Source organism: Rhagoletis pomonella, unplaced genomic scaffold (genome assembly GCF_013731165.1).
Source record: "Rhagoletis pomonella isolate Grant_MI unplaced genomic scaffold, Rhpom_1.0 Rhpom_scaffold_00002, whole genome shotgun sequence".
NCBI lineage: Eukaryota > Metazoa > Arthropoda > Insecta > Diptera > Tephritidae > Rhagoletis > Rhagoletis pomonella.
In genome coordinates this window covers 99,027,416-99,052,461 of record NW_023458556.1, presented here as the reverse complement: position 1 = coordinate 99,052,461, position 25,046 = coordinate 99,027,416, and the positions used below count along the sequence as shown (strand labels likewise).

The 25,046-nt window shown below is 37.4% G+C and overlaps 1 protein-coding gene across 1 annotated transcript in view; it reads left to right on the top strand.

Annotated features, from left to right (window-relative positions):
* Positions 1–25,046, top strand: part of LOC118734235 (paraplegin) — a gene marked incomplete in the record, with an annotated part of 425,846 nt that overhangs the window by 197,955 nt on the left and 202,845 nt on the right. The window contains 1 exon segment of the mRNA XM_036463957.1: positions 4,228–4,498. Coding sequence (XP_036319850.1) covers positions 4,228–4,498 — 271 coding nt within the window.

The window sequence follows — 25,046 nt, the reverse complement described above, 5'->3', positions numbered from 1 at the left end:
AAGACTTGCGTGCCAAATGAACTTTTCTCTCAAAGTTTAAACTGCTGGCAAATGTAAATAGGGATTAAAATTTAATAACTAATTAATACAACTAAAGTAAAATCTGTGGAAAATTGACAATAAAATACTTTTTTCGCAAAATCTATAAAGGACCCTTTTATTTCTCAAAAAAACCGGGGTAATAGTTATTCGTCGCCACGCTGTATATAAAAATGTCTTGTGCAAATGAATGTTTAACATTTTTCAAGCGAAAAAACGCAAATGAAAATTGTGATTTTTAGCCATTTTTCTAAGAGGTCCCTAAGGAACCATAGGGGACCTAGGTGGTCGGGGGTTGCATTTTTGTCAATGGCGGTTCATTCCCTCTCCAAAAAGGTGCCACGCCCACCTACTTTTCGTCCACCGCCCCTTTAACGAACAGCCATAATGGAAAGCCAACCCGTTTAATTAACTGGAATATGGATTTGCACATACATGCATTTATATTTTTTATTATCACTGGATTCTGAAAACTCAAAAGCAAATCATTATATAATATGTATATCAAATTAGAGCTAAAAACTTGCACTTTCTAAATAATATAAATTTTTTTAGCATTGATTATGGACTTTTTCTAAAAAAAGGTTATTTTATCAAAAATTTATGAATTTTTTTTTGTTTTATAATATTTTTGGCTTAAGTATGTAAAAAAGCATACACATTTATATATCAGCTCGAAGAGTAATTAATTGTCTTTATTTTGACAACATTACCTTTTGAATCGGTTGCGCAGGTTAGAAAATATTAATATTTTAAAATATCAAAATTTTTTTGTTTTACCTTTTATATCTACTTTACTTTTTAATTGCGGTAAATAATATTTATATAGTTAAAATCAGCGTAAAAAGTACTAGCAATCTAGTTTTTCCAAGAATGATAGAATACAAGATTGCGCCGATCAGAGAGGATTTTTGAGAATAACTTTTGTGTGACGTCACACTGGTGCAATTGCGAGAGAGAAATGCCAAAACGTGAGCAAGAATGGAAGAAGAAGAAAAAATTTTGCAAGGAAAAACGTAAACAAGTTGCACCAGTGTGACGTCATGCAAACAACGATTCTGTCAAATTCGTTAAGAGAGGAATAGCGGTCCGAGATCGGCGCAACCTTTGTATTCTCTCAATCGTGTAGTTTTTCTATAGCTGAACGGTTGGTTATCTTCATGATGCCGACTCTGGTATGACTCTGAATGACTCAACTGTGTTTAGTCGAAAGGCGAGTGAACACGTACACAGTTGACTCGCGAGTCAGGCGTACCGTCTATGTTGCCTATTAGACATATACATAAATTCATAGTAAAATTACACAGAATTCCAATTACGGAAGGGAAATACACTAAAGTACAGCTATTCTGGCATTCTTTCACTCATATGTATGTACCTTTATGCGAAATAATGGCAGTAAGACATTTTGACCAGTTTCGCCTATTATTTTCATTGATTATTTTTTAATTGATTTTAAATAAAACTAATTCATAATTTAATAAACACAATAAATGTACACAAATCGGTATTTCAAACTTTGTACAAAAATTATAAAAACTCAGCAGGTTTTCGCAACAAAATACTTTGAATTCAGAATTTTTAGGGAGATTCCAAGTTTTCGATGTTATGCATTTTTTCCATATAAAGTGTGTTCGAAATTTTTTTAAATGGATCAAAATGTATGACAAAAAATATCAAAAATCAGCGGGATATTGCAGAAACTTGCACTTTCATTTAATGAACTATAAAACTGCGAACTTAGAATGTTTCCAAAAATTCTGAATTAAAAGCTTGTTGTGGCGAAAACTTACTTTTCGGACTGCATATTCACAACAGAATTCAGCGGTTTGCAAATAATTCTCACAGCCCTTATTTTATTATTTAATTTACACTTTTTATAATTTTTTAATCTATAATGTAGTATGTAATTTTTTGTTATATTTTGGCATTTTATGATAAACTTCTATATTTTATGATTGTGCCAAAACAGGATGAATTCTACCAAAAGTGCCTCTGAGAATGAAAGGGCCAAAAATGGCACTATTGGCTACTTTTCCATCACTGGGTACAAGTGCTTGATTGTATCAAATTGTTCGAATCGACACAAAAATATGTTGCGTGTATACATATGTATACAAGAATGATAGAATACAAGATTGCGCCGATCAGAGAGATTTTTGAGAATAACTTTTGTGTGACGTCACTCTGGTGCAATTGCGAGAGAGAAATGCCAAAACGTGAGCAAGAATGGAAGAAGAAGAAAAAATGTTGCAAGAAAAACGTAAACAAGTTGCACAAGTGTGACGTCATGCAAACAACGATTCTGTCAAATTCGTTAAGAGGGGAATAGCGGTCCGAGATCGGCGCAACCTGTGCATTCTCTCAATCGTGATATGTATATATGTACATATATGCATATGTACGAACCAAGAATGATAGAATACAAGATTGCGCCGATCAGAGAGGATTTTTGAGAATAACTTTTGAGTGACGTCACACTGGTGCAATTGCGAGAGAGAAATGCCAAAACGTGAGCAAGAATGGAAGAAGAAGAAATAATGTTGCAAGGAAAACGTAAACAAGTTGCACCAGTGTGACGTCATGCAAACAACGATTCTGTCAAATTCGTTAAGAGAGGAATAGCGGTCCGAGATCGGCGCAACCTTTGTATTCTCTCAATCGTGTGTACGAACCAACATTTCCTTACGCTGCAAGATTCGTTTCGTTACTCACATAATAGTCTCGTTACTCGCATGTTCCGTATATGCACCATCAACTTGAATCAATACAACACAACATATTGTGCGGTAACGAAACTGTTTTTCGTATCGATACTAAAGTGTGTTGCCCGTATATGTATGTACGTACAGTAGACTGCATCACCAAAAAAAGTTGCGGTTTTTCCACCGGGATTACAAAATTTATTATATTTTAAGACGTCCACCAAAATATTTCGGAAAAATATTAAGATTTAAGCGAGCTGGACCTCCAAAAATGAAGTTTTTTATGAATAAAAATTGTTTCTTAAAGAACTTTTTAAAAAAAGCCCCCTCAGATCACAAATTAGATTAAGCTTAAAAAATCTGCATAAAAATATTTAAAAATCTTTTCAACGGAATCGTAAGAATGAGATTTTTGATGCTGTTTTTTTTACTTTTTCAAGGATTGGTTTACGAAAAACTTGAATAACTGGGCTAAAAATGTTTTGATTTAGACTTATTGGATCTCAGTAGAAAGGTATTTTAACACTGTTTTTATTTCTGGCCAAAAAAAACGTCATTCGTGTCCCATCCTTTCTTTTTTCGAATACCAACACATCTTAATTCAACTTTGAATGACGTTCGTTCATCCTACCTTTCTCTTTCATCCTTTGAGAGTTTATTAGCAAAGAAGTAAAAAGGGTGAGAAAATACCTTTCCAATGACACTTCTTAGGTCTAAATCGGAGGAGTTTAGGTTCAGTTATTCAAATTTTTCCTATACCAATCTTTGAAAAAAGTTAAAAAACAGCATCAAAAAGCTCTCTATTACGATTCCGTTCAAAAATTTTTTTTTTATTTTTTTTAAATATTTTTATGCAAATATTTTAAGCTTAAACCGTTTTATCATTTGATTGGATTTTTAAAAAAAAAAAAATCTTTAAGAAACTATTTTTATTCATAAAAAACACGATTTTTGTAGGTATTTTCAAATCGGTCCAGCTCACTTAAATCTTAATATTTTTTCCAATTCCAATGGAAAAATAGTACCGATTTTTTTTTTTGTATGGGGAGTGATGCAGTCTAACGTACATGCATGCATGATTTCTGTGAGGTACAAGTGGCTGATTGTATCAAATTGTTCGAATCGATACAAAAAATATGTTGCGTGTATACATATGCATATAAGATATAAGATTTGTTGCGATGATTCTTGTGAGGTACAAGTGCTTGTATCAGAAGTAACGAGTAAAGTAACGATACCAAAGATACGGGTGTTGATTGGATTAGTAACGAATACATACGGGTATCCGAATTTTCGTTACTTTTACAGCTCTATTAGGTATCAGATAATGCCCTTTAAATATTATACGCCTACTAGACGTACCGTTATGAATTAAGGGGTAAGAAATAACGTTATGAAGGCAGGGTTAACAACGCAGAATATAACACACTTATTTAGTTTTCTAAATAGTTAAAATAAATAAATTATTTTTGTTTTATTGTAGGCTTTACTTCGTCCCGGTAGATTTGATCGTCATATTTTGATTGATTTACCTACTTTACATGAACGCAAAGAAATTTTTGAGAAACATTTGTCAAGTATTAAACTAGACTCTGAGCCCTACAAGTTTTCAGAAAAGCTTGCTCGATTAACTCCTGGATTTTCAGGAGCCGATATAGCAAATGTTTGCAACGAAGCTGCACTACATGCTGCTCGAAATTGCCAGGAAAAGGTGTCGGCTGCAAACTTGGAGTATGCTGTTGAACGACTAGTGGGTAAGTAAGGAAATAAATCATAATTGCATTCGCTTGTAAATACTACAAAAGAACTTAATTCAGATAGTTAAGTCTCTATATATAAAAATTAATTGCTGTGCGAGTATGACCGCGTAACTCACAAACGGATGCGCGGATTTGCTTCACTTTTATTTTATGTTATTTCTTTCTGTGGAAGGTTTGTAAAGAAAACAATTTAAAAACCTACCAGATATGTAAAATAACAAAATTTAAATGAGCTGCAATAAGGCCATTTTACTGAGAATGCACAAAAAATTTAATATAGAAAAAAAAATAATAGGGTTGCCACCTTTCGAAAAAAGTTACAAAAGGGTTATTTAAATATAATATCTACAGTCCATGCTTTCACCCGCGGGTCTTACACCACGTCAGAAGGAATTAGAGGGGTCATGTGATTCGTTGTTCCGAAGTTATGGCTGATAAAAAATTCCAAGCCTATGTTAAGTGCTACGCCTCCTTTTACAAACTTATTTATATATAACTTACTATAAGCACCTACCATAGATATGTCTGCATACCAAATGTTATGTTTATGTGACTCATGGTTCCAAAGTTATGACCAGGGAACGGATTTTATGGAAATTGCCTTTTTTTCTGCTAAAGAGATAGAGTATATTCGATTAAGAATGTCCACGATCTAGCTTTCCCTGATTCCATATATACACATTTGATGTTTTTTTGCTTTTTATAAGATATTTGCCTTTTCTACCTTTAAAAAAGTGATTATAGCATTTACAATTTTTTTTAAGATTAAAAAATATACACATGCCCATGCGGCTTATAAAAGCGCAGGGACCTCTTGCCAAATTGGTGTTGGAAAATTTCAAAGCCGTTTTCTCAGCTCACGTAGGCTTGGAGATAATAAGGGGTGTGGATAAAATTGTAAAGGGCGAGGAAAACGCCCTTATTCCTGATAATATGAACGTTTTAAACGTTCCATATTTAAATTGGGCTCCACTTGTATCAACTTACGTCGAGCGCACATTTAGTACATTCAGGGCTTTTCTTCGCGAAAATCGAATGAAAATGCTGCCAGAAAACATCAAAATGCATCTTGTGGTTCAATGTTACTACAACTATTCAGATTAAAGTTTTATGAGTTAGAAATTCGAAAGGATAAAATAGTCAATGATTCAAAGTACAAATTTTTCATATAATGAAACTAGTTCATAGTTTTTCTCTGTTTACTTGTAATATAAACATTTCTAAAATAAATGTATTTTTTGATTGTTCTTCGTATTTTCTGTCTTTTTTACAAGCTTTTATTTAACTTCATTTGTATGTATGTATGTATGTATGCATCTTTGTATGTCCTGGAACTTTGCAGTCAATATTTAACAAACTTCCCGATAAGCTACAGACCTGGAACTTCAAACTTAGCTCAGAACTCGAGGACAATGCAATATAAAAGATGACTTAATCCGCTAGGTGACGCAGGAGTCGAGATATTTGTAAAACCCGCATTTAAAGTCTGATTTGATGAGATATTTGTAAAACCCCCATTTATAGTCTGATGTGGTTCATATTTAGAACATATATTACAGTATATTTTGCTTAGCTGCACATCCTTCTTTGCCCGAAAAATTTGTGCACGTAAGCGAAAAAGGCACTTAAGCGAATTTTCTTTACACCTTCAATGAGGAAGGTATCCGAATCCCTATGAAACCAAATATTGGCGGAGCGCTTACCATGTAGAAATTACTGCAAGCGAAATTTTTACCGAATGTTATCTAATTATCTATATAACTACATAAATTGATAGCCATTTTCGTTGTTCTGCGAGATGAGCGAAATAAATAAAAGGTTGTAAAATTAGGTAATTGTAGGGCCAGTGCAGGTAAACGTAATACTTTCATTGACAATTGATACTAGTCGCACAATTTTTAAGGCAGGTATCGCCAATGTGCAGGTATGTTGAATGCATCTATCGGAGCAGTTTCCTAATAAATGTTAAAAATAATGCTTTTGATGCGCATTTTGGGGTAGGTTTCTTAAATGTGCACTTAAGCATAGAGGCAGCAAAGCAAAATACTTGTATGAAAAGAAATACATCCACAAAAAATTTTGCCGATAGGAATCACTATATCTAAATATTATTATATACTTTTTAGTCTTGTTGTAATAGAAGCATGTTTTTAGTTTTTTAACTATAATTTTATTTATTGCCTTATTTTGCTTTTTTTGCAATACCTATTGCCTTTTCCTGCCTTTTTCGCTATTTTGTTTTGCCTTTTTTGCAATACCTAGTGCCTTTTCCTGCCTTTTTCGCTTTTTTATTTTGCCTTTTCCAGCCTATTTCGTTATTTTATTTTGCCTTTTTTTATAGGTTTTTAGGTCCTAAAAATCCGTTCCCTGGTTATGACTGACTAAAAATTCCACGCCTGTGGTATTTGCCCCCTTTTACAAACTCATTTATATTTACCTTAAGACAGGGGCGCACCCAGGAATATATTTTAGGGGGGCGGGGGGGGGGGGGGTTATTTTTCTGAAGATATATCACCGGAAAATACTGAAAATTTTCTTCAGATAATACCCTCTTTAAAATACATTTATGCAAGTTTTATGTACAGTATGTAATAAATAAATAAACGTTTTAAAATTCATAAACTGCACTTTATTTACAGATTAATAGAACTCAAACGCTTTTAACCGACTTCAAAAAAAGGGAGGTTATCATCTCGCCGGAATACATAACTTTGGACCACGTGAACCGTTTTCAATAATCCTTTTTTATTAGAAAGATAGTACCTCAAGATCCCGTAATTTGTTTTAGAGATCCGATTATTGGATCATGAAGAAATTAACGGTACCCCTAAATTTGAATATGAGAATTGAAGTCGGTTGTGTCCTTTCCTTAAAAACTACTTGCTTAATAAAAAGTTCTAAAAACTCAAGATGCGCTCAACTTTCAAAGGTACCTAATAAAAAATTTAAAAAAAGAGTCAGTAAAAATAAATTTATTGATTCCATGAATTTTTGCACTTCTATGTTAATTTTTTCGATTTCTGGTTTTCGATAGAGATGGTGATTTTTCACGATTGCTAAATTTTTTTAATGTTTCAAATACCGAAAAAATTAACTGAACTCTCAAGAAAAACGAAAAATTCATATAAAACGACGGACGAGAAATGGAAAAGAAGTTTTCTTCTACCGAAATTTCTTAAATCAGTTTGCAGCTCTCAAGAAAAAAAATGCTCGTATATTTATTCCCTCATGAAAATTTACAGCAAAAGCAAAGCGCGTTTTCATGCAACATAAATTATAATAAATATTTCTTATAATTTCCTTGAGAGCTGGATTCTTAGCTTTAAGATACAGATTGTATTTGAGGTTATTAGCTTTAGGGGGGGGGGGTTTGAACCCCAAAACCCACCCCTTGTGTGCGCTAATGCCTTAAGATATATACCTTAAGATAGATATGTTTGTATACCAAATTTCAAGTTCATGTAACTTCCGGTTCCGAAGTTAGAGTTGATTAAATAATTCACGCCTATGGGAGGTGCCACGCCCTCTTTTCCAATACTGCCCATATTTTCCCATGAGTACGTAATTAGTTCTATTTATCTCGGCAGCAAGGTCCAATGCTCTAGCACAAGTATTTCAAGAGATATACAAAATGAAAATTTTAGTTAGTATAGGAGGTGTCACGCCCTCTTTTCCAGTACTGCCCATTTTTCTCTATGCCTATAACCTTCCCGGGGTAAAAGCAAATAAGTGTGCAAAGTTTCGTGCGATTCCGTGCCACCGTTCAGAAGCTATAAGGTAATGAACAAAGATACATTCACATTTATATATATATAGATAGATAGCAGTACTGATATCAAACAAAACGTGTTTGAAAGAGCTCTATAAAATATTTTATAATACTTTTAATCACCACTTTATTTTAAAATTAAATTGTTGGATGATTTATATGTTTTTCGCTATTGTTTGTGGAAGAAATTTGGTGAAAATTGTGTGTTATCGCATAACTCAACGGCTCAACGGATTTGCTTCGTATTTATTTCATTTTGTTTCTTTCTATCTGTAAAAGGTTTTCAAAAAAAAAATTGGAAAAATTGGGTAGTCAGATATCTGAAACTTAAAGAACACTTAACAACTTAAATGAGTCTCAATAATTCTATTTCAAAGAGAACGTAGAAAACCTTTTAATATAGAAACCAATTTGGATAGGGTTGCCGGCTTTCGAAAAAATTACAAAAAAAAGATATTTAAATAAAAAATTTACTTATACAATATAACAGTACGCATATCAAACGAAACGTGTTTGAAAGAGCTCTGAACAGTGCTGCCAGTAACGAGTTAAGAAAACCCCATCCGAATATAACGTAAATCCCGTTTTATACTAAAGTGATACCAAAAATTCGGCGCTGTATGTATCTATTATTCATACGGTGAACATATATATAGGATCCAAATACGGGCAAAAAATAATTTTGCAATTTTTTTCCAAAAAAACTTACAGATCTTAAAGCCTTCTTCAATGATCCTAGATGTATTTGCCCTGAAACAGCATCCTTACAGTAAAAAAATCACCAATTTGTAGGACATTTTTCTCGAGATTTTTACCCCGCACAATTAAAAAACACAAAATTCGCTAAATTTTAGTATAATAAGGTGCAATTTTGAAGTCGCAATTTTTTTGTTTCGCTGTTCGACAATTTTTTTTTAAGAGAAGCAAATGAGCATCACTTTCCACTTGCACTTTATTATACTAAATTTTAATGAGCTACAAAACTGCAAACCAAATTTTTTCTAAAGATTCTAATTACAAAGTTAGAAATTTTGATGAAAGATTGCAAAATTAATATTTATAGTGAGGTTGTTCACACTTGCCTGGTTATTTATCTGGTTAAAAATTATTGTGTAGTGTAATTTATTGTTGTAAACTGAATAAAAAATATAACCAGAGTTGGGCATTAGTCGAATAAATTGTTATTTAGATAATTATTCCAATACAATTTTATTCGTAATATAATTATTCGCAAATAATTCATTCCCGCTTGTTTCGTGGCCCCTGATAAGACCTCTTGCGTTGACTAATGCAAGAATAGCGTTGAAAAGCAAATATTCTTATTTTAGGTTGAAACAACTAAAGAGCAGAACCCTTCTCATACATATTTCTGCCAAAAATAGTAGCGCTCTGATGCTTTATGAAAAAAAAATCCCTTTCGATATCATGAGCTTCACCGATGGTGTTATTTCCACCTATGAGATCTTTTTAAAGCGTGCGTAATCTTATTCTATGATCTTGCAGCTACAACATTGGTCCGATGCGTCAAACTCTAGTCTTATGTCATGTAAGCCAACAAAAGTCCTTATGAGGAAGCTGAAGAGCACAGATGTATGTTTTCTATTATAGGAGAGCCAAAAATCCTCGATGTTTCACAGGACGAAAAGTTTTCCCGCACGTTCAAATTTGGCCATTGATATACCAACCGTGGTCTTTCTTGGAAGGACGTGGTCGAAACTTTTCTTGCTAATTCGCCACTTTTAAAATATCCAAGAGCTGGTTTCCTTGAGTCTTACTGCTGCAGCAATGGCCGCCCGAGCAATTTCATCAAGCGGAGGTATATACAAGGTCGCATTTAGGGTGTATAGGTAAGCGTACACGGTAGAGAAATCTCTCTAGAGTTTTACTGAAATAAAATTCTCCTCTCTCAGTTAAGTTTACACGGTAGAGCAACTCTAGGAGATATTCACTCTAGCTAGAGACAAAATAGAGAAATCGCAGCTTTTCTCTACCACGTACTCTACAAGCTGTGTACACGGTAGACAATAGTTACCTCTCGCCTAGATTTAGTCTTCTATCTCGAATTGTTGTTAACGCTTGTTTTGTGTAAATATAGTTGGCGTCATCAGCGGAACGCTAACCCTTCGTCGATTTGACAGCATCCACCTATTTGCTGACGTTATAAAATACATTTTCGCAGTATGGACAATAATTGAATTTTCAAATTGTAGGGCTTGTTCGAGTTGCAAACACAACCGCAGTGTTGCGCGAATTATTAAAGTATCACGTTCTGTGTGAATTTCTAGCAATGTATTATCAGTTGGGCAGTTGCAACAATGTTGCCATTTTTCATCAGTACGGCAGTAATGCCGCTTTTATTACGTGCCTCGAACAGGCCCGTACTTATTTGCCGAACATTTTTATTTTTTTTTGAGGGGATGCCAAATTCAGACATAGCGGTGTATAGGCAACTCCTTTTAATAATAATAATATGAGAAATGTGGTTCCACTGCTCGCATATGTCGGTTTGTTGAAGAGTGCTCCCTGAGAGCAGCTGTGAGAGTCGAGTAGGGAAAGCACTGACTGTCTGTTGTGATTCCAGCTTTTCCTACGTTAAGCTTTCCTTGCATATTTGGGCGCACATTTTTTGCTGCACAGAGGCGGGTGCGTATCTTGGCTGCAACAAGATAGTGGTCCGAGTCGATGTTTGGGCGTCGGAGTGTGCGTACGTCTAAAACAATGGAAGCGTGCCTTCCGCCTAACACAACATGATCGATTTGGTTTCTCGGTTTCTCGTTTTTCGATCCGGAGACAGCCACGTAGCTTGATGAATCTTTTTATGCTTGAACCTAGTAATGCATACTATCATGTTTCGGGCCCCGGCGAAGTCGATCAGCCTCAATCCGATGTCGGAAGTTTCGTCGTGGAGGCTGAATTGGTTTCAAAGATCCCTTCCTTGCCCACCCTGGCATTGAAGTCGCCAAGCACGATTTTGATATCATGACGGGGGCAGCGCTCGTACGTGCGCTCCAAGCGCCCATAGAAGAGATCCTCGGATGGCTCATCCTTCTCTTCTATCGGGGCATGGGCGCAGATGAGCGAGATGTTGAAGAATCTCGCTTTGATGCGGATTGTGGCTAGACGCTCGTCCAACGGAGTGAACGACAGCCGGTTCTACGTACCGGAATGACTCGGGTTTTACTCGACCAAGGGCTGTTGTTTCGGCGATCTAACCCCGTTTAGGTCAGCGAAGTATCTCAGAAGTTCCTCGTCCATAGGGCTACATTCGCTACGTATTCTTCTACCCAGGGCTGGCATCGAGTCAAACCCAGGGCCAGACACCTACACCTGCTGTGTATGCCAGAGACGACTACACCACAACTCCACCTCAGTCAAGTGTAATGCCTGCGAGGGGTGGAGTCACCTTTGAGTCTGCTCAGGATTACGGACACATCGGCAGTGGACCACGTCGTATGTGGCCCCCTGCTGCTCAAACAGAGCCGCCTCCACGGCTAATCCCAGTCCACCTGAGCAGCCCCACACAATCACCACAGCACAACAACATAACAATACAATAGACCATATCACAGCCAGACAGAACACACACAACCGCACCACTACCCACACGCCGCCGCCAACAACACCTGGTTCCTCCTACAGTCTGCACGGTATGTCAGACCAGGATATTCCGTAATGTGACATCAGTCAAGTGCAACACCTGCTTTGGCCCGTGTTGCGCTGCTCGGTCGCAGATCTCAACTGCGGCGCCTCCCGCCAACACCACAGGGCGGCAACCACCTCAGCAGCGCACACAGCCAACGGCGTCACGACCACAGACATCCCTCATACCCCGCATCACCACACGTCTCCCGAACCACATGAAGCTCCTACAATTTAACTGTAACGGGCTAGAGCAAGATCGAGGAGATAACCGTCTTCATGGGAAGGCATGGCATATTGATAGCTGTGGTCCAAGAGACGAAGTTGCACAGCAATTCAACACTGTGGAATTGTGCCGGGTACAACGTGCACCGTCGAGATCTATAGCGAGATAATGGTGGTGGCTTAGCGTTCACCACGCACCACACCGTGGAGTATCGTGTCATCGAAGCAGGCATCGACCACAGGGATACCACCCTAGAATGTCAGGGCATTGCTATCCGGTCAGGCGATGTTGAGCTCGAAATATTTAACGTATATATACCCCTTGTCACCTGCTGCCCGGCAGGATATCGCCCTGACATAGCTGCGCTCCTCAGAGGCGAAAACCATATGGTAGTAGGTGACTTTAATGTGCACCACGATCTTTGGCACTCAAGCCTGTCAAACGATCGTAGCGGAACTGACTTGGCTGAGCAGATAGACGATTCGACATTCTGCACAATGAACGACGACGCACCCACCAGGATTATGGGCAGCTGCTGCAGCTCGTCAGATCTAACAATTGTCAGCGCTGATCTTATAAACAGGGTAACATGGCGACCTATGCTAACTCTAGCATCAGACCATCTGCCCATAGTCATCTCGATCGATAAACCAACCGACTTTGCTTCCGCGGAACACCGGACGTATATCAACTTCTCTAAAGCTGATTGGAAAGGCTTCGCGGAATTTACTGAAAAAACCTTCGCTGCTCTCCCCACACCAACCGACGTCCACCTTGGTGAACGTAAGTTCCGCAGGGCTGTCACCGCTGCTGCAGCTCGCTTCGTACCGGCAGGATGTATTACGGACCCACGTCTAAAATTCCCGGCTGAAGCGGCTGTTCTAGCCGATGAGCGTGATAGCCTTCGTCATGCCGATCACGGAGATCCCCGTATCAGGGAACTCAACGCGGAGATTCCGCAACTAGTGAACGTACATAAGCGGAAGAAGTGGGAAGAGCATCTGAAGACCTGCAACTTCACCTCTGGCGTGAGTAAGCTTTGGTCAACCGTGAGGTCACTATTGATTTGCTTGACCTTGGTTTGTCGGTCCAAACAGGAATCTTTATTTACGGTTGATGGATAGCTCGTTTCCAATGGATGGTGGCAAGAAAGTGGCTGACTTACGTGTAATGATTTTGTATTACCGGCTTATGGTGACTCAATTGCTGTTAAATGAATAGTCCAGATTTGATGCTCACAACTTCTTTATTCTACGCAACAAATTGGCTGGGGATTTGCCGGAAAGAATGTGACGGCACCTTTTGCCTCTACTAATTTCCACTGTGGGGTGAGTATCGACTCCCCGAATGTCGCCAGCTTTTAATACAAGCTTTTAATACACTTTAATTTCTTGGTTGTAACTCCGTTCTTGCGAGGGCTGATGAGTGTGGTTCGATCCGTGTCCAATTCCAAAAAGAAATATATTTTTCTAGCCTCGTGGTATGTGACCACCGATTCTTTTATCGTATGTTAGTGTGGGCGCTTTCATAGTGGCCATGTCAATTCGTGTCTATACCGATATGATGGTTCGTGTCTTGAATAACTATTGGTTACGTACATTCATCTGGCAATCCCCCCCCATTTTAAAGTTTAGCTTTGACAGTTTTGTTATATTATATCCTCAGTACATTGCTAGTAAATCGAGCAAAACAAACAAGAAAAGATTCATAACCAAATCATTTACCAATGCCTTTCATCTACCGTAGCTTATGTAATGCGTACTGAAACTAAATACGAAAGACGGAACATTTGTACATACATATGCGCTTAAAGGCGAACTGAACGACTACTATACGCTCCACATTTTTTTTTGTTAACGTGTCGCTGAAGATGAGAGGGGGATAATGATCTATTATTTTTTATCGCACAAATAATAGACATAAGAACGATTATAAGAAATGTAAACATCTTTTGGAAACGAGTTATCCATCAACCGTAAATAAAGATTCCTGTTTGGACCGACAAACCAAGGTCAAGCAAATCATTGGCGCCCAACTAAACGGGTGAATAAAAATAAGTTTTTGTTGAACATAACCACACTTAAGCCCGGCATAAAATAACCGCGTGTTCAGCTGAGGGAATATAGCAATTTCATCATCGAATCAATTTAATACATCATAAAATTAGATTTAAGGAAAAATTAAAATCTTTTAGTCGTTTTTCTCATTTTGTTGGTCACAAAATTGTACGTCGGTGAACCAAACATATTCGAGTTTAATACATTTCTGATAAATTTTTTCTTTTAGAAATTTCGCTATTATAAATCATCATTGAGATTGAATCAAATAATTATCTTTTGAATTCATAATCACTGTAAATCAATATCGTCCTCAGTCTTCACACGGCATGATTTAATTGATTTTTATTGGAGCTCGTTTTCAATCAAAATTTTTGTGGATATTTTAATTATTTATTTCCGCGGGGGTGAATGGTGATCGATCTGCGATGCGAACACCATTGATCAGCAGTCATAACCATTCTCGTTCAGTTCAGTTCGCCAATTCTGAAAAGCAAGTTAATTGAATTTTTTTAATCAAGTAACACCACACATCGACGGTCAAGATTTTTGAACCGATAATTTTTCATTTGGTCTTTCGGTATAAGTTTAAGCAACGTAACCGATAACACGGTCAATATTAATTGAACCAAACTATTAATTTTTCTTTATTTTTTTTTTGTAATTTCTTTGGGTATTCATTCCCAATAAAACTTGAAACTCGTATCAAAGTAATCTCGTTTAACATTCTCAAACTGGTTGAATATTGTCAGTCTGATTTGGTCTTCCGGTAAATTCGGGGGGTGGATAGTCTTGATCTTTGTTGCGTACCTTGTTGGCGACAGAAGGGACCGAAGGAGATACAGGTAATACTCCCAAGTATTCAAGGCCTTATCTGCATCCCGGGAGCAAACAACTTGGTCAATAAAAAGATTCGAGCTAGTGCGTTAAACGCCATTCTCAGCCCACGTTCGGTATAATATTAAACAAAATTTTGGACCGAAAATCACATGAGATATACAACCAATTGAGCGTGACTTTTTTGTTAAACTAATTAGATTTAAAGCAATATTCAAATAGTGATCGATTTATGCGGTATTATTTTTGAAAGTGGATATTCAAAATGACATACTCATAGAATAAAATAATAATAATAATAAATAATAAACTGAAGTAAAAACTGTACTGATTTTAAATCGAGTACCATCATCTTATATCATAGACTTTAATAGTACGGACTTTACGTCTACCGTTGGCAGAATTTTTTTAATAATCGGAATTTACAACTTGGTATTTGAGTCTTTGAACATGGAATTGTTTCCCATTCTCGATGCAACTTATTTGACAGACGAACAGCGACAGATCGAAGGGGAGATATATATCCAGCGCCGGTTCAATGGACCGACACCGAAATAGCCGCTCTCAATGGTAAAATATCTGCTTACGTTGGCCAACCATGGTTGATAAAATCCCATGCCATACACCAAATGAATGAGTTGGAAATATGTGAGAGAGCATATCGGGAACTGAAGGCGAATGAGGTGTTAACACCTCAGGGTCGTCTTCATCAAATGATACATTATTGTTATCGAACCGCTCGGTTGAAGTTAAAACCGAAGATTCGTGAGCTTCTGATGTTTTCACCGAATACGGGAATCCCGACGTGCGATCCCCAATTAAGTTTGAACTCGACCTTCCATGGTTTTGAGAATGAACCGGGAACGATGAGTTCAACTCAAAATACTGTTCCATCACAATATTTACCCTTAACCATACCAGATCCGATTCCAAACCAGAATATACCGACTTCGGTTCAGGCAACTGAACCACGGTATACCCTGACCACCAGTACGGTTAATTCAAATACTCAACCAGCCGTTCTCAATTCAGTGTCAGGCGGAACGGAACCAACACCCTCATTACACCAAATGTCTGTAATGGTGTCTGAGGTGCTCCGTGATCGGATTCAGTTGCAGACGCAAATTCCTGACGTTCGTGATATGAACCAAACCATGCCAACGACCTAGAATCATACCTGGATACCACCTTCGGTGGATCCTCCGCATGGTTCTTTGTGTGGTACTTCAACCTTACAAACTCAAACGCTCAATACCAACCGTGGTCTTAGAACGTCACATATCCAAGAACCAATTAATCAACCATCTCATTTATATCCGAATTATTCGCTATCCGGTCCATCACAATCACGACCAAATCAAGCCACTATATTCGACGAATCTGCCCAAGCGGATGCAATGGATAGGAAATTCAGAGGCTTACCATCATGGATGGGACGTGCTCAATTCGATGGCGTTCATGTGAACGAAAAATTTCTATCGGTTGAAGATTATTTGGCTATTGTTGGCTCATTTCGATGTAAGATTGGAGTACCCGACCATGAATTGGTTACGCGTTTGGTGCCCACACTCATGGCGGCCGCTCGACAATGGTACTTCACCGAACTGAGGAACTTCAGAGATTATCAAGATTTTTGCACGAAACTTCGAGCTCGTTTCCTCAACAAACATACCAAGTAATAATGTCATATACACAGATTAAATTCGACCCACGTTCGCAAACACTGCTGAAACATATCGATGACTTGACATTCCAATTGCAGGGTAATTCCTGTGGTCTGGATGAACGGGACCACCTCGATATCATCATTGGTACCTTATCCGATCATCTGCGTGAACTCGTCCACACTCGACAAGTCCACACGTTGGAGCAATTGCGTGAGTTCGCTCAGCGATTTGCACCACATTCGTTCATTGTTGCCACACCCCGTCCGGAAAGAACCCGTTCGGATAGACAGCGATCAGTGCCACGGGAAATTTCGGCAATACATGTTCCACCGGATGATTCTTCACATTCGGAATATACCGCTTCGTTTCCTGGGTCCGACTCCGATGACAGGGAATGTGCATACTTGAGCAAGCAAAAGAAACCAATTAAAGCATCTCAGAAACATAGGTATTCGAAACCAGTCGAGGATTATAAAAATTACAAAAATCCAAAGGAGAATGATACGAAGGTAGGAACTATCGTTGACCCATTTTTCGTTGTTCAGGGCGACGAAAATGTACGATGTGCGAAATGTCTCGTGTGGGGCCATCACTTCAAAAAGTGTCAAACCCAACCGAATAGGGTGATCTGCTACAAATGTACACGACCAGGGGTTACGTCCGATCAATGCTCGTGTCCAAAAAACGCGTAAGGGAGTCGATTGGGAATAGTGGTCCATCGTACTCAGAGTCCACAACTTTATCTAAATCCACTGTCTCTAACAATCCGCACTCTACCGAAGTCCCTCTACAAATCGACAAATCTTCAGTCCCGAATTCCAATAATAATTCTACTCTGATTCTTAATGAATCTAATCAAACTCAAAGGGATGGCAAAGACCCATCAACTAAATGTTCTGAACGAACACTACCAATTACCAAACCTACTTCAGCTCCAGTCCCTACTAACCAGCAAGACGCAGTAAATCCAGTTAACCAACCACGACTCCGCGATGTTTTCTTTATCTCAGAGAAATATTTGACATATAACATTCCGAACGATTGTCGCGATTATCTCACGGTTATGGTTAACAACCATTCTCATACGGTTTTACTCGATGGTGGAGCCGAAGGCAGTTGCAACCTACCAAAACCTCCATTGGTCTTGCCGATAATTCGATTTCTTTGAAGGCCATTGGTAAAGTGGATGTATTATATACGGTCGGTAGTCTTACCCGACTGGTGCCAACTCTTGTCGTACCTATCTCACTGAAACACCCAATTATGGGACGGACATTCCTTGAGGCTTTCTTTTTCGAACTGGTGCAGAACCAAGAGAAAGTTCAACGATTTTTAAAACATACAGCCAAAGGTGATACTGAAGAAGTTGCATCCGCTAAAGTCGAAATGGTTACGGCGGATAAATTTATTAATTTTTGTAACCAGCCACCAGGGAGCGGGAAAGAACAAGCTCAGGTATCTTCTATGAGTAATGATCTGGAGCCAATTGACGCTTCCACACTCGGTTTAGAGGGTGAACTAGATACCCCAAAAATAACGAGTGTCAGCCTTCCACATAATCTCACCCCAGATCAAAGACAAATGTTTGACGCCGTTCTCACACTTTTTAATCCAACTCCTGAGTGTGGTCCTTTAAATGTCACTAATCAGATCGAACACGTAATTGATACGGGTGATGCAAAACCCGTCATGAAACGCCAGTATCCAGTATCACCATGTGTGGCTCATCTTCAGCGACACGTTAACAAAAAAAATGTGGAGCGTTTAGTAGGGATATGAGAATGGTGGTTCGAATGCGATTCACGGGCTGTGGTTTGATCGACGTTAGACCTTACATCGACATCGTTCTACATGATCTTCATCAACCCCATCCTGACTCGCTCAGTTCGCCTTTCAGCGCATATGTATGTACAAATGTTTCGTCTTTCGTATTTAGTTTCAGTACGCATTACATAAGCTACGGTAGATGAAAGGCATTGGTAAATGATTTGGTTATGAATCTTTTCTTGTTTGCTTTGATCGATTTACTAGCAATGTACTGAGGATATAATATAACAAAACTATGGGTATAACAAAACTAAACTTAATTAATTTATTCCAGCCGGGTACCCTGTAATAAGGCAGAATCAATGGAGTATGGAGGCCCGCCATACATTCATCGAAATTCTTGAGAAGGCGAATGTATTGAATGAGTCAACGTGTTGTGATTAAATCGGCGGAATAATTGCCAAGCACTCGGTGTTTAGCATCGATCAGTTCATATGAATTCGAACCAAGTTTCCGTGAAACATAGGCTCTAATTTTTGGTGGGGCTAGTTTTTGTGCATAGCCCTCTCCGGCCACGGACTGTTTAGGATTGGGAATGTACACTTCCGAGCCTATCTCGAAATTGCGTTCTCTTTTGCGGGTAAATGACCGTTGTGCGGTTTGTTGATATTGTTCGAACTGTTTGTCTCGAATTTCATCAGCCAGAACTTTACGCTGTTCCACATCCTGTGTATGGTATGGATTTACATCCAATAATAATTTATATTCGTTTCCATCTTTCACATATTCACGACCAGTGTGCAGGAAATATGGCGTGTAGCCCGTGGCTGAATGCACTGAAGTGTTAATATCATGAATAACACGAGACAGATGGTTTTCCCAGGGGGAATGTTCAAGAAGGTCAGCCATGTGAGCACGTAATCCAAGTTTAATGGTTTTGTTTGTCTCCTCGACCTGATTGGCTTGTGGATGGTACAAAGGCGTTTTCACGTGTTTGATGTTATAATCGGCGCAAAGCTGTGCGAAAGTTTGACTGATGAATTGAGTACCATTATCTGATATAATGAGTTCGGGGCAGCCATTCACCGTGAATATATGTCGAAGATAATTGACTCCGGATATGGCGTTTGCATTTTTCATGGGCTGCGCCCAGACATATCGCGAGTAACAGTCGATGGCTACGAAGATCCATTGGATAAGATTTTTAGACATGGGCAGCTTACCGACGAAGTCAATCGATAATTGCCTACCCGGTCGTTTTGGTTCTCTATATTCGCCGTGAGGTGTTTTGGTGCTCTCATTACTTGGTTTAATGCGGTGGCATAGTTCACACTGCCGAACGTACTGGTAAACGGACTCATACATGTTTGGCCAGTAATAGCGTTGTGAGATACGTCTATAAGTTTTCCAGACACCCTGATACGAATGTTGGTTATGATTTTCATCGAGGACTTTTGCTCTGTCAGAAGATGGTACACAAAGTGTTCACAGTATTTCCGCACTTTGGAAAATTTCAATCGATGATATGGAAGGTTGTTCTCGATTTTATATCTATCTAATGGCTGTTTTGAAGCCATGGCATGCATTTTGTTGTACCATTTATCGCACGTGTTTGGGTCAATGTTGATCACGGATGTGATTGGGATACAATTAACGTGAAAATTACTCGGAAAGGTCAATTGGATTTCTACGAACGATGTTGAGAAGAGCAAAAGAACGAGATAAGGCGTCAGGAAGTTCTAAATGTTTTCCTGGTTTATGAATAATTTTGAGATCGTATGGTGATAATCGGATCGCCCAACGGCATAATCGGCCAGTTGGTTCTTTGAGAGTTTGTAGCCAGCGCAAAGCTGCATGGTCCGTTACCACAACCAATTCACGACCCTCAAAATATGGACGGAACTTTTCGACCGTTAAGAGAACGGCTAGGCATTCCCGTTCGGATGCTGTGTAATTTTGTTCGGCTTTCGAGAATTTCTTAGAAAAATACTGAACCACGCGTTCATTCCCATCATGTTCTTGTACTAGAACAGCACCCGCTGCGATAAGCGAGGCATCGGTATAAACCTTGAATGGTTTTGAATAATCGGCCATAGTCAGAACGGGAGTGGTAGTTAAACACTCTTTGAGTTTGAGAAAGGCTTGTTCAGCAGCGGTATTCCATTCAATGGGTCCTTTTCGGTTTCCTTTATACAATTCACAAAGGGGAGCTGTGATCTCCGAAAAAATTGGAATAAATTTACGTTACCAGCCTGCTGCACCAACGTACCGTCTGACTTCTTTTGCCGTGTTGGGCCGTGCAAATTCAACAATCGCTCGAATACGAGATGGATTCGCAGATAAACCCTCTTGAGACAGAACGTAGCCCAGGAATTCCAATCGTTTACAACAAAAATTCGATTTGGATGTTGAGATGGTTAAGCTGTCCCATTGCACTCCACAAAAGATTAATTTAAATAATATCTTTAGCCCGCGCAATTGATTCAAAGGTTATGAATTTGGAAAATATAACTTTGGTTGGTAATATCTAGGGAATACCGTAATTGTTATACACTAGACGATATATCAAGTGAAACGTTGTTAAATTTAGTATCTCACGTTCATACATTATTTTTCAATAAGACTGCAAGTTTTCGAGATATTTAGAAAAACTTACAAAAGCAATGACTTTCCCGTATGAGTTTTCAATTCTTCATTACTTTAGTAAACAAGTGAAAATGAAAAAATTAGACGAGATTTATTTCAAAGATTTTTATGTTTTCGGATGATTATATAATATTTAAAGGACCATAGACTTGGTCACGCCAATTTGGTCAGTTTTCAAAATAGTGGTAAGTGAAATTAATTACGGATGCCCAATATTAGGAATCATTTGATTAGTACATATGTTACCTAAATAAAATTTAGGAGGGCAACGCCCATTTTAAGTCCATTTATGTGTTCTTAAAAACTGGATCGGAATGGTTTCATTAGTCACCAAAGAAGCAAATTTTTCGCGGTTTCTAAATTTATCGTTATACGAAAGTAGGGGCGTGCGATAAGTATTAAGATATATGTAGATATTTTAGTTAATTCCATTATGTCAAACAGTGACCGTGGGTAAATGCACTATCCTCTTGGGACTCTCCTATTGGAGATATAGCTTTGTATTCAACTTAACGAAACAAGTCAATCCATGGCACACTTTTCCGTAATCGTTTGCTTATATTTCTAAGTTATTTATGTATACAATTTAAGAGAATTTTTTGTCTGAACTGAAGCCGAGACTTGCTGCTACTATTTTATGATAATAATATGATAAAAATCACTCATATTAAAACAAAATTATCTATTAGGCCCCTATTATGAGTTGCATTCGATTTTCGATCTTCGCTGGCTGTCAAAATATATTCGAAAGACTACACTTAAACTCTCACGTTTTCTGCTCCTGGCCAGTTTTTTAAGCCCTCATCCTCTGACGAATCGTTCAACCAGAACTCCGTTGTGCTAATTAAATTTTTTTTTACCACGCTTTTATAAACTCACTTTCTTTTTTATTTCATTTTAATTTGCACAAATTTACATATGTACATATGTATAAGCACTCTATTTAGTTTGCTCGATCTGTAAACAAAGCTTCTCAGCAGTGAAAAATATAGATACTATTGTGAACAACCTAAACGAGCGAAATTCACAATAGCGCTATTCTTCATCGAATGAGCGCCATAATACCAAATGAAAATTCGTTCGATCAGCACTTTCGACCACAGTCGAAGATCGAATGCAACTCATAATAGCGGCCTTAAAAAGAATAAAAATGCTAAACAAAAAGTCCTGTGAACTTAAAGGTTTTCTTATTATAGTTCCCCAAATTGTTCCATATTTGCGAAAATTCGCAAAGTATAGCTAATATGAAAAACTGATTAGTATATTTTGAACGAAATACACCCCAGAAATATGAAGGCTGTTCTTTACATCTTCTGACTAAAGACCAGTGCAATTATCAACACAACTATTACAATTTGGTGGAAAAACAGATAAGTTTGCGAGTAAGCATAAATTAAAGGACTGCCAGAGATGATATTTGACTTTGTCGCTTGCCTTAACAGATTCATTATCTAATACACATCCACCAAAACTTTTTGCTGAACCCTGAATTTTCAACAAGAATCCGTCTTATTCGACCAGCGTACTTTGTGTCACTTGGGTGTCGATGCGCGGGCTCTTGCAATCAAAATAAACGATTAATATTTTACAGGCTTGTTGTTGACCTCATGATACAATATAATTTCACCATTACCAAAGGATTTGAGAAACATTAAATTTTCGATCCGCCCTATTGAATACACTATTTAATGTCGTATCCATTTCAAAATTAAAAATCTGTAATGAATTTCATTGTCAAGACTTTACCATACGTCTCCGTAGAGCAAAAAGTGTATCTAGCTTGCTAAATAGAGCGTAGAGTTGTCGTAGAGTTTTCGATCTAGCTACGTTGCACATAGGGGTATTTGGCCGATTTATGCGGCCAAAATTATTTTTATGAATATTTCAACTCGAAATGTTTAGAAAAGACGTGTTTTGACATATAGAATTGTACATGTTTAAAATCAAATAAATATAAGGGGAGGACGTCCAATTCTTCCATCAAAACAAAGAAAATAAAGTTGCTTAACGTTTGACATCGATAGACTTCATGTTGCCGTGGTCCGATTGTCTCGGCGAGGAGAAGGTTTATATCTAGATTAAAACATCAACAGAGTTGCCACCTGCTAATCATTTTTGTTCAATTGGTTAAATGAATTGCTGCAATATTGGTATCAATGGAAATAGGTTTGAAAAGGCTTTATCTCTAAGAAACCTCCCAGGGTTGCCACCGCTTTAAGAAGCCAAGTTCAATTTTAATTTAGAGAATTAGATAAATCAAATATGTACTATCACAGTATAGGTAAGAAAGTGTAATATATGTAGCTACATTTTTGTAATAATAACAGTAATATAACAGTCTTATTTATTGTTACGAGAATGTTGTAAATATTAACTTGGAGTAAATTAGCGTCCTCAATTACTGAAATCTTTTCAACGTATTGCTTTTCCATACCAAGGTTATTAAGTGTACCGAATTTGGTAAAAATTGGTAAATCCAAAAGATTATAATAATCTAATTTAATGACAAGGGGTTATTCCAAGAATCGATTTTGAGTGAATTAGCTTCAGTAGTTACTGATTTAGCGCAGTTTTCGCGTTTCTGTAAATTACCGTTATTTGAAAAGTGGGCGTGGTTATCGCCCGATTTCAAGGATTTTTAGCAGATATGTTAGGTATTTTACAGAGATAATAGCCTAAACAAGGCTCATACCGAGTTTGGTACGGATTGGTGAAGCGGATACTGAGATACAGTGTTTCATCATAAGTGGGCGGGGCCATTCCCATTTTCCAAAAATTTCATAATAATCCTAATTTGTTTCAAGATTTTACTTCGCATACCTTTTTCAACAATGTGGATACAACATTTGCTTAAATATCGTACACTCTAAAAAGTGCATGTAAAACTACTACTGAAAAGTGTTTATTTTTCAACCAGAATCTGTTCAAGTATACGCACAAGATGTTCAAAATTTGATTTTGAACACGACTTGTTTAAAATATACACATGAAATGTTTAAAATTACAAACATTTTGAAATTAAAAATCTATTTTTTATAAATAATAAATACTAAGTGCCAGGGGCGCACGCAGGAATATATTTTTGGGCGGAAAGGGTTTATACTTCTAGATATATATCATCAGCAAAGATTTATTTACAGTAAGAAATAAATAAATAAATAAACTTTTTAAAGTATCATCAATTGCATTTTATTTACATAAAATTTACAAAGAACTCAGACATTTTTAACCGGCTTCAAAAAAGGGGAGGTTATCAATTCTTCGGAGTATTTTTACTTCTTTTATTTATTCCACCGCATAACTTTGCACCGCGTGAAGCGATTCCAATAATTATTTTTTTTTCGGAAAGATGGTACCTTAAGGGTCGTCTCGTAATTTGGTCTAGATCCGATCATTAAATCATGAAAAAATTAACGGTTAAAGATGCACTCAACTTTCAAAAGTAATACAAAATTTTACAAAAGAATTTTAATATAAATAAATTAAATAATTTCACGAAATTTTTACACTTTATTATTAATTTTCGTCGATTTCTGGTTTCTCATTTTTTAATAATTCGAATAACGAAAATTTAACTGAACTTGTATTTTTATCATGTAGCTCATTTTGGTGGAACGAATTCGAAGTTAGCAAATTAAATCTTCGAATGCTTATTAAGTACATATCAGTGGTAAACTTTTTTAGGCTGTAAAGTGTAAAAAGCAACAGTAAGTGAGTATGCATTACATATTTTTAGGACAATGTTTTCATTCGCAGTGAAACTTTAAAGAGCTCTCAAGAAAACAAGAAAAATTCTTACAAAATTACACACAAGAAATGGAAAAGAAAATTTTATCTTTAAAAATTTCGTATATCATAATAAATTTAGCCCCAAAACCCACCCCTTGTGTGCGCTACGTGACAAATTTGATATGTAAAAGTAAACAGACATTGT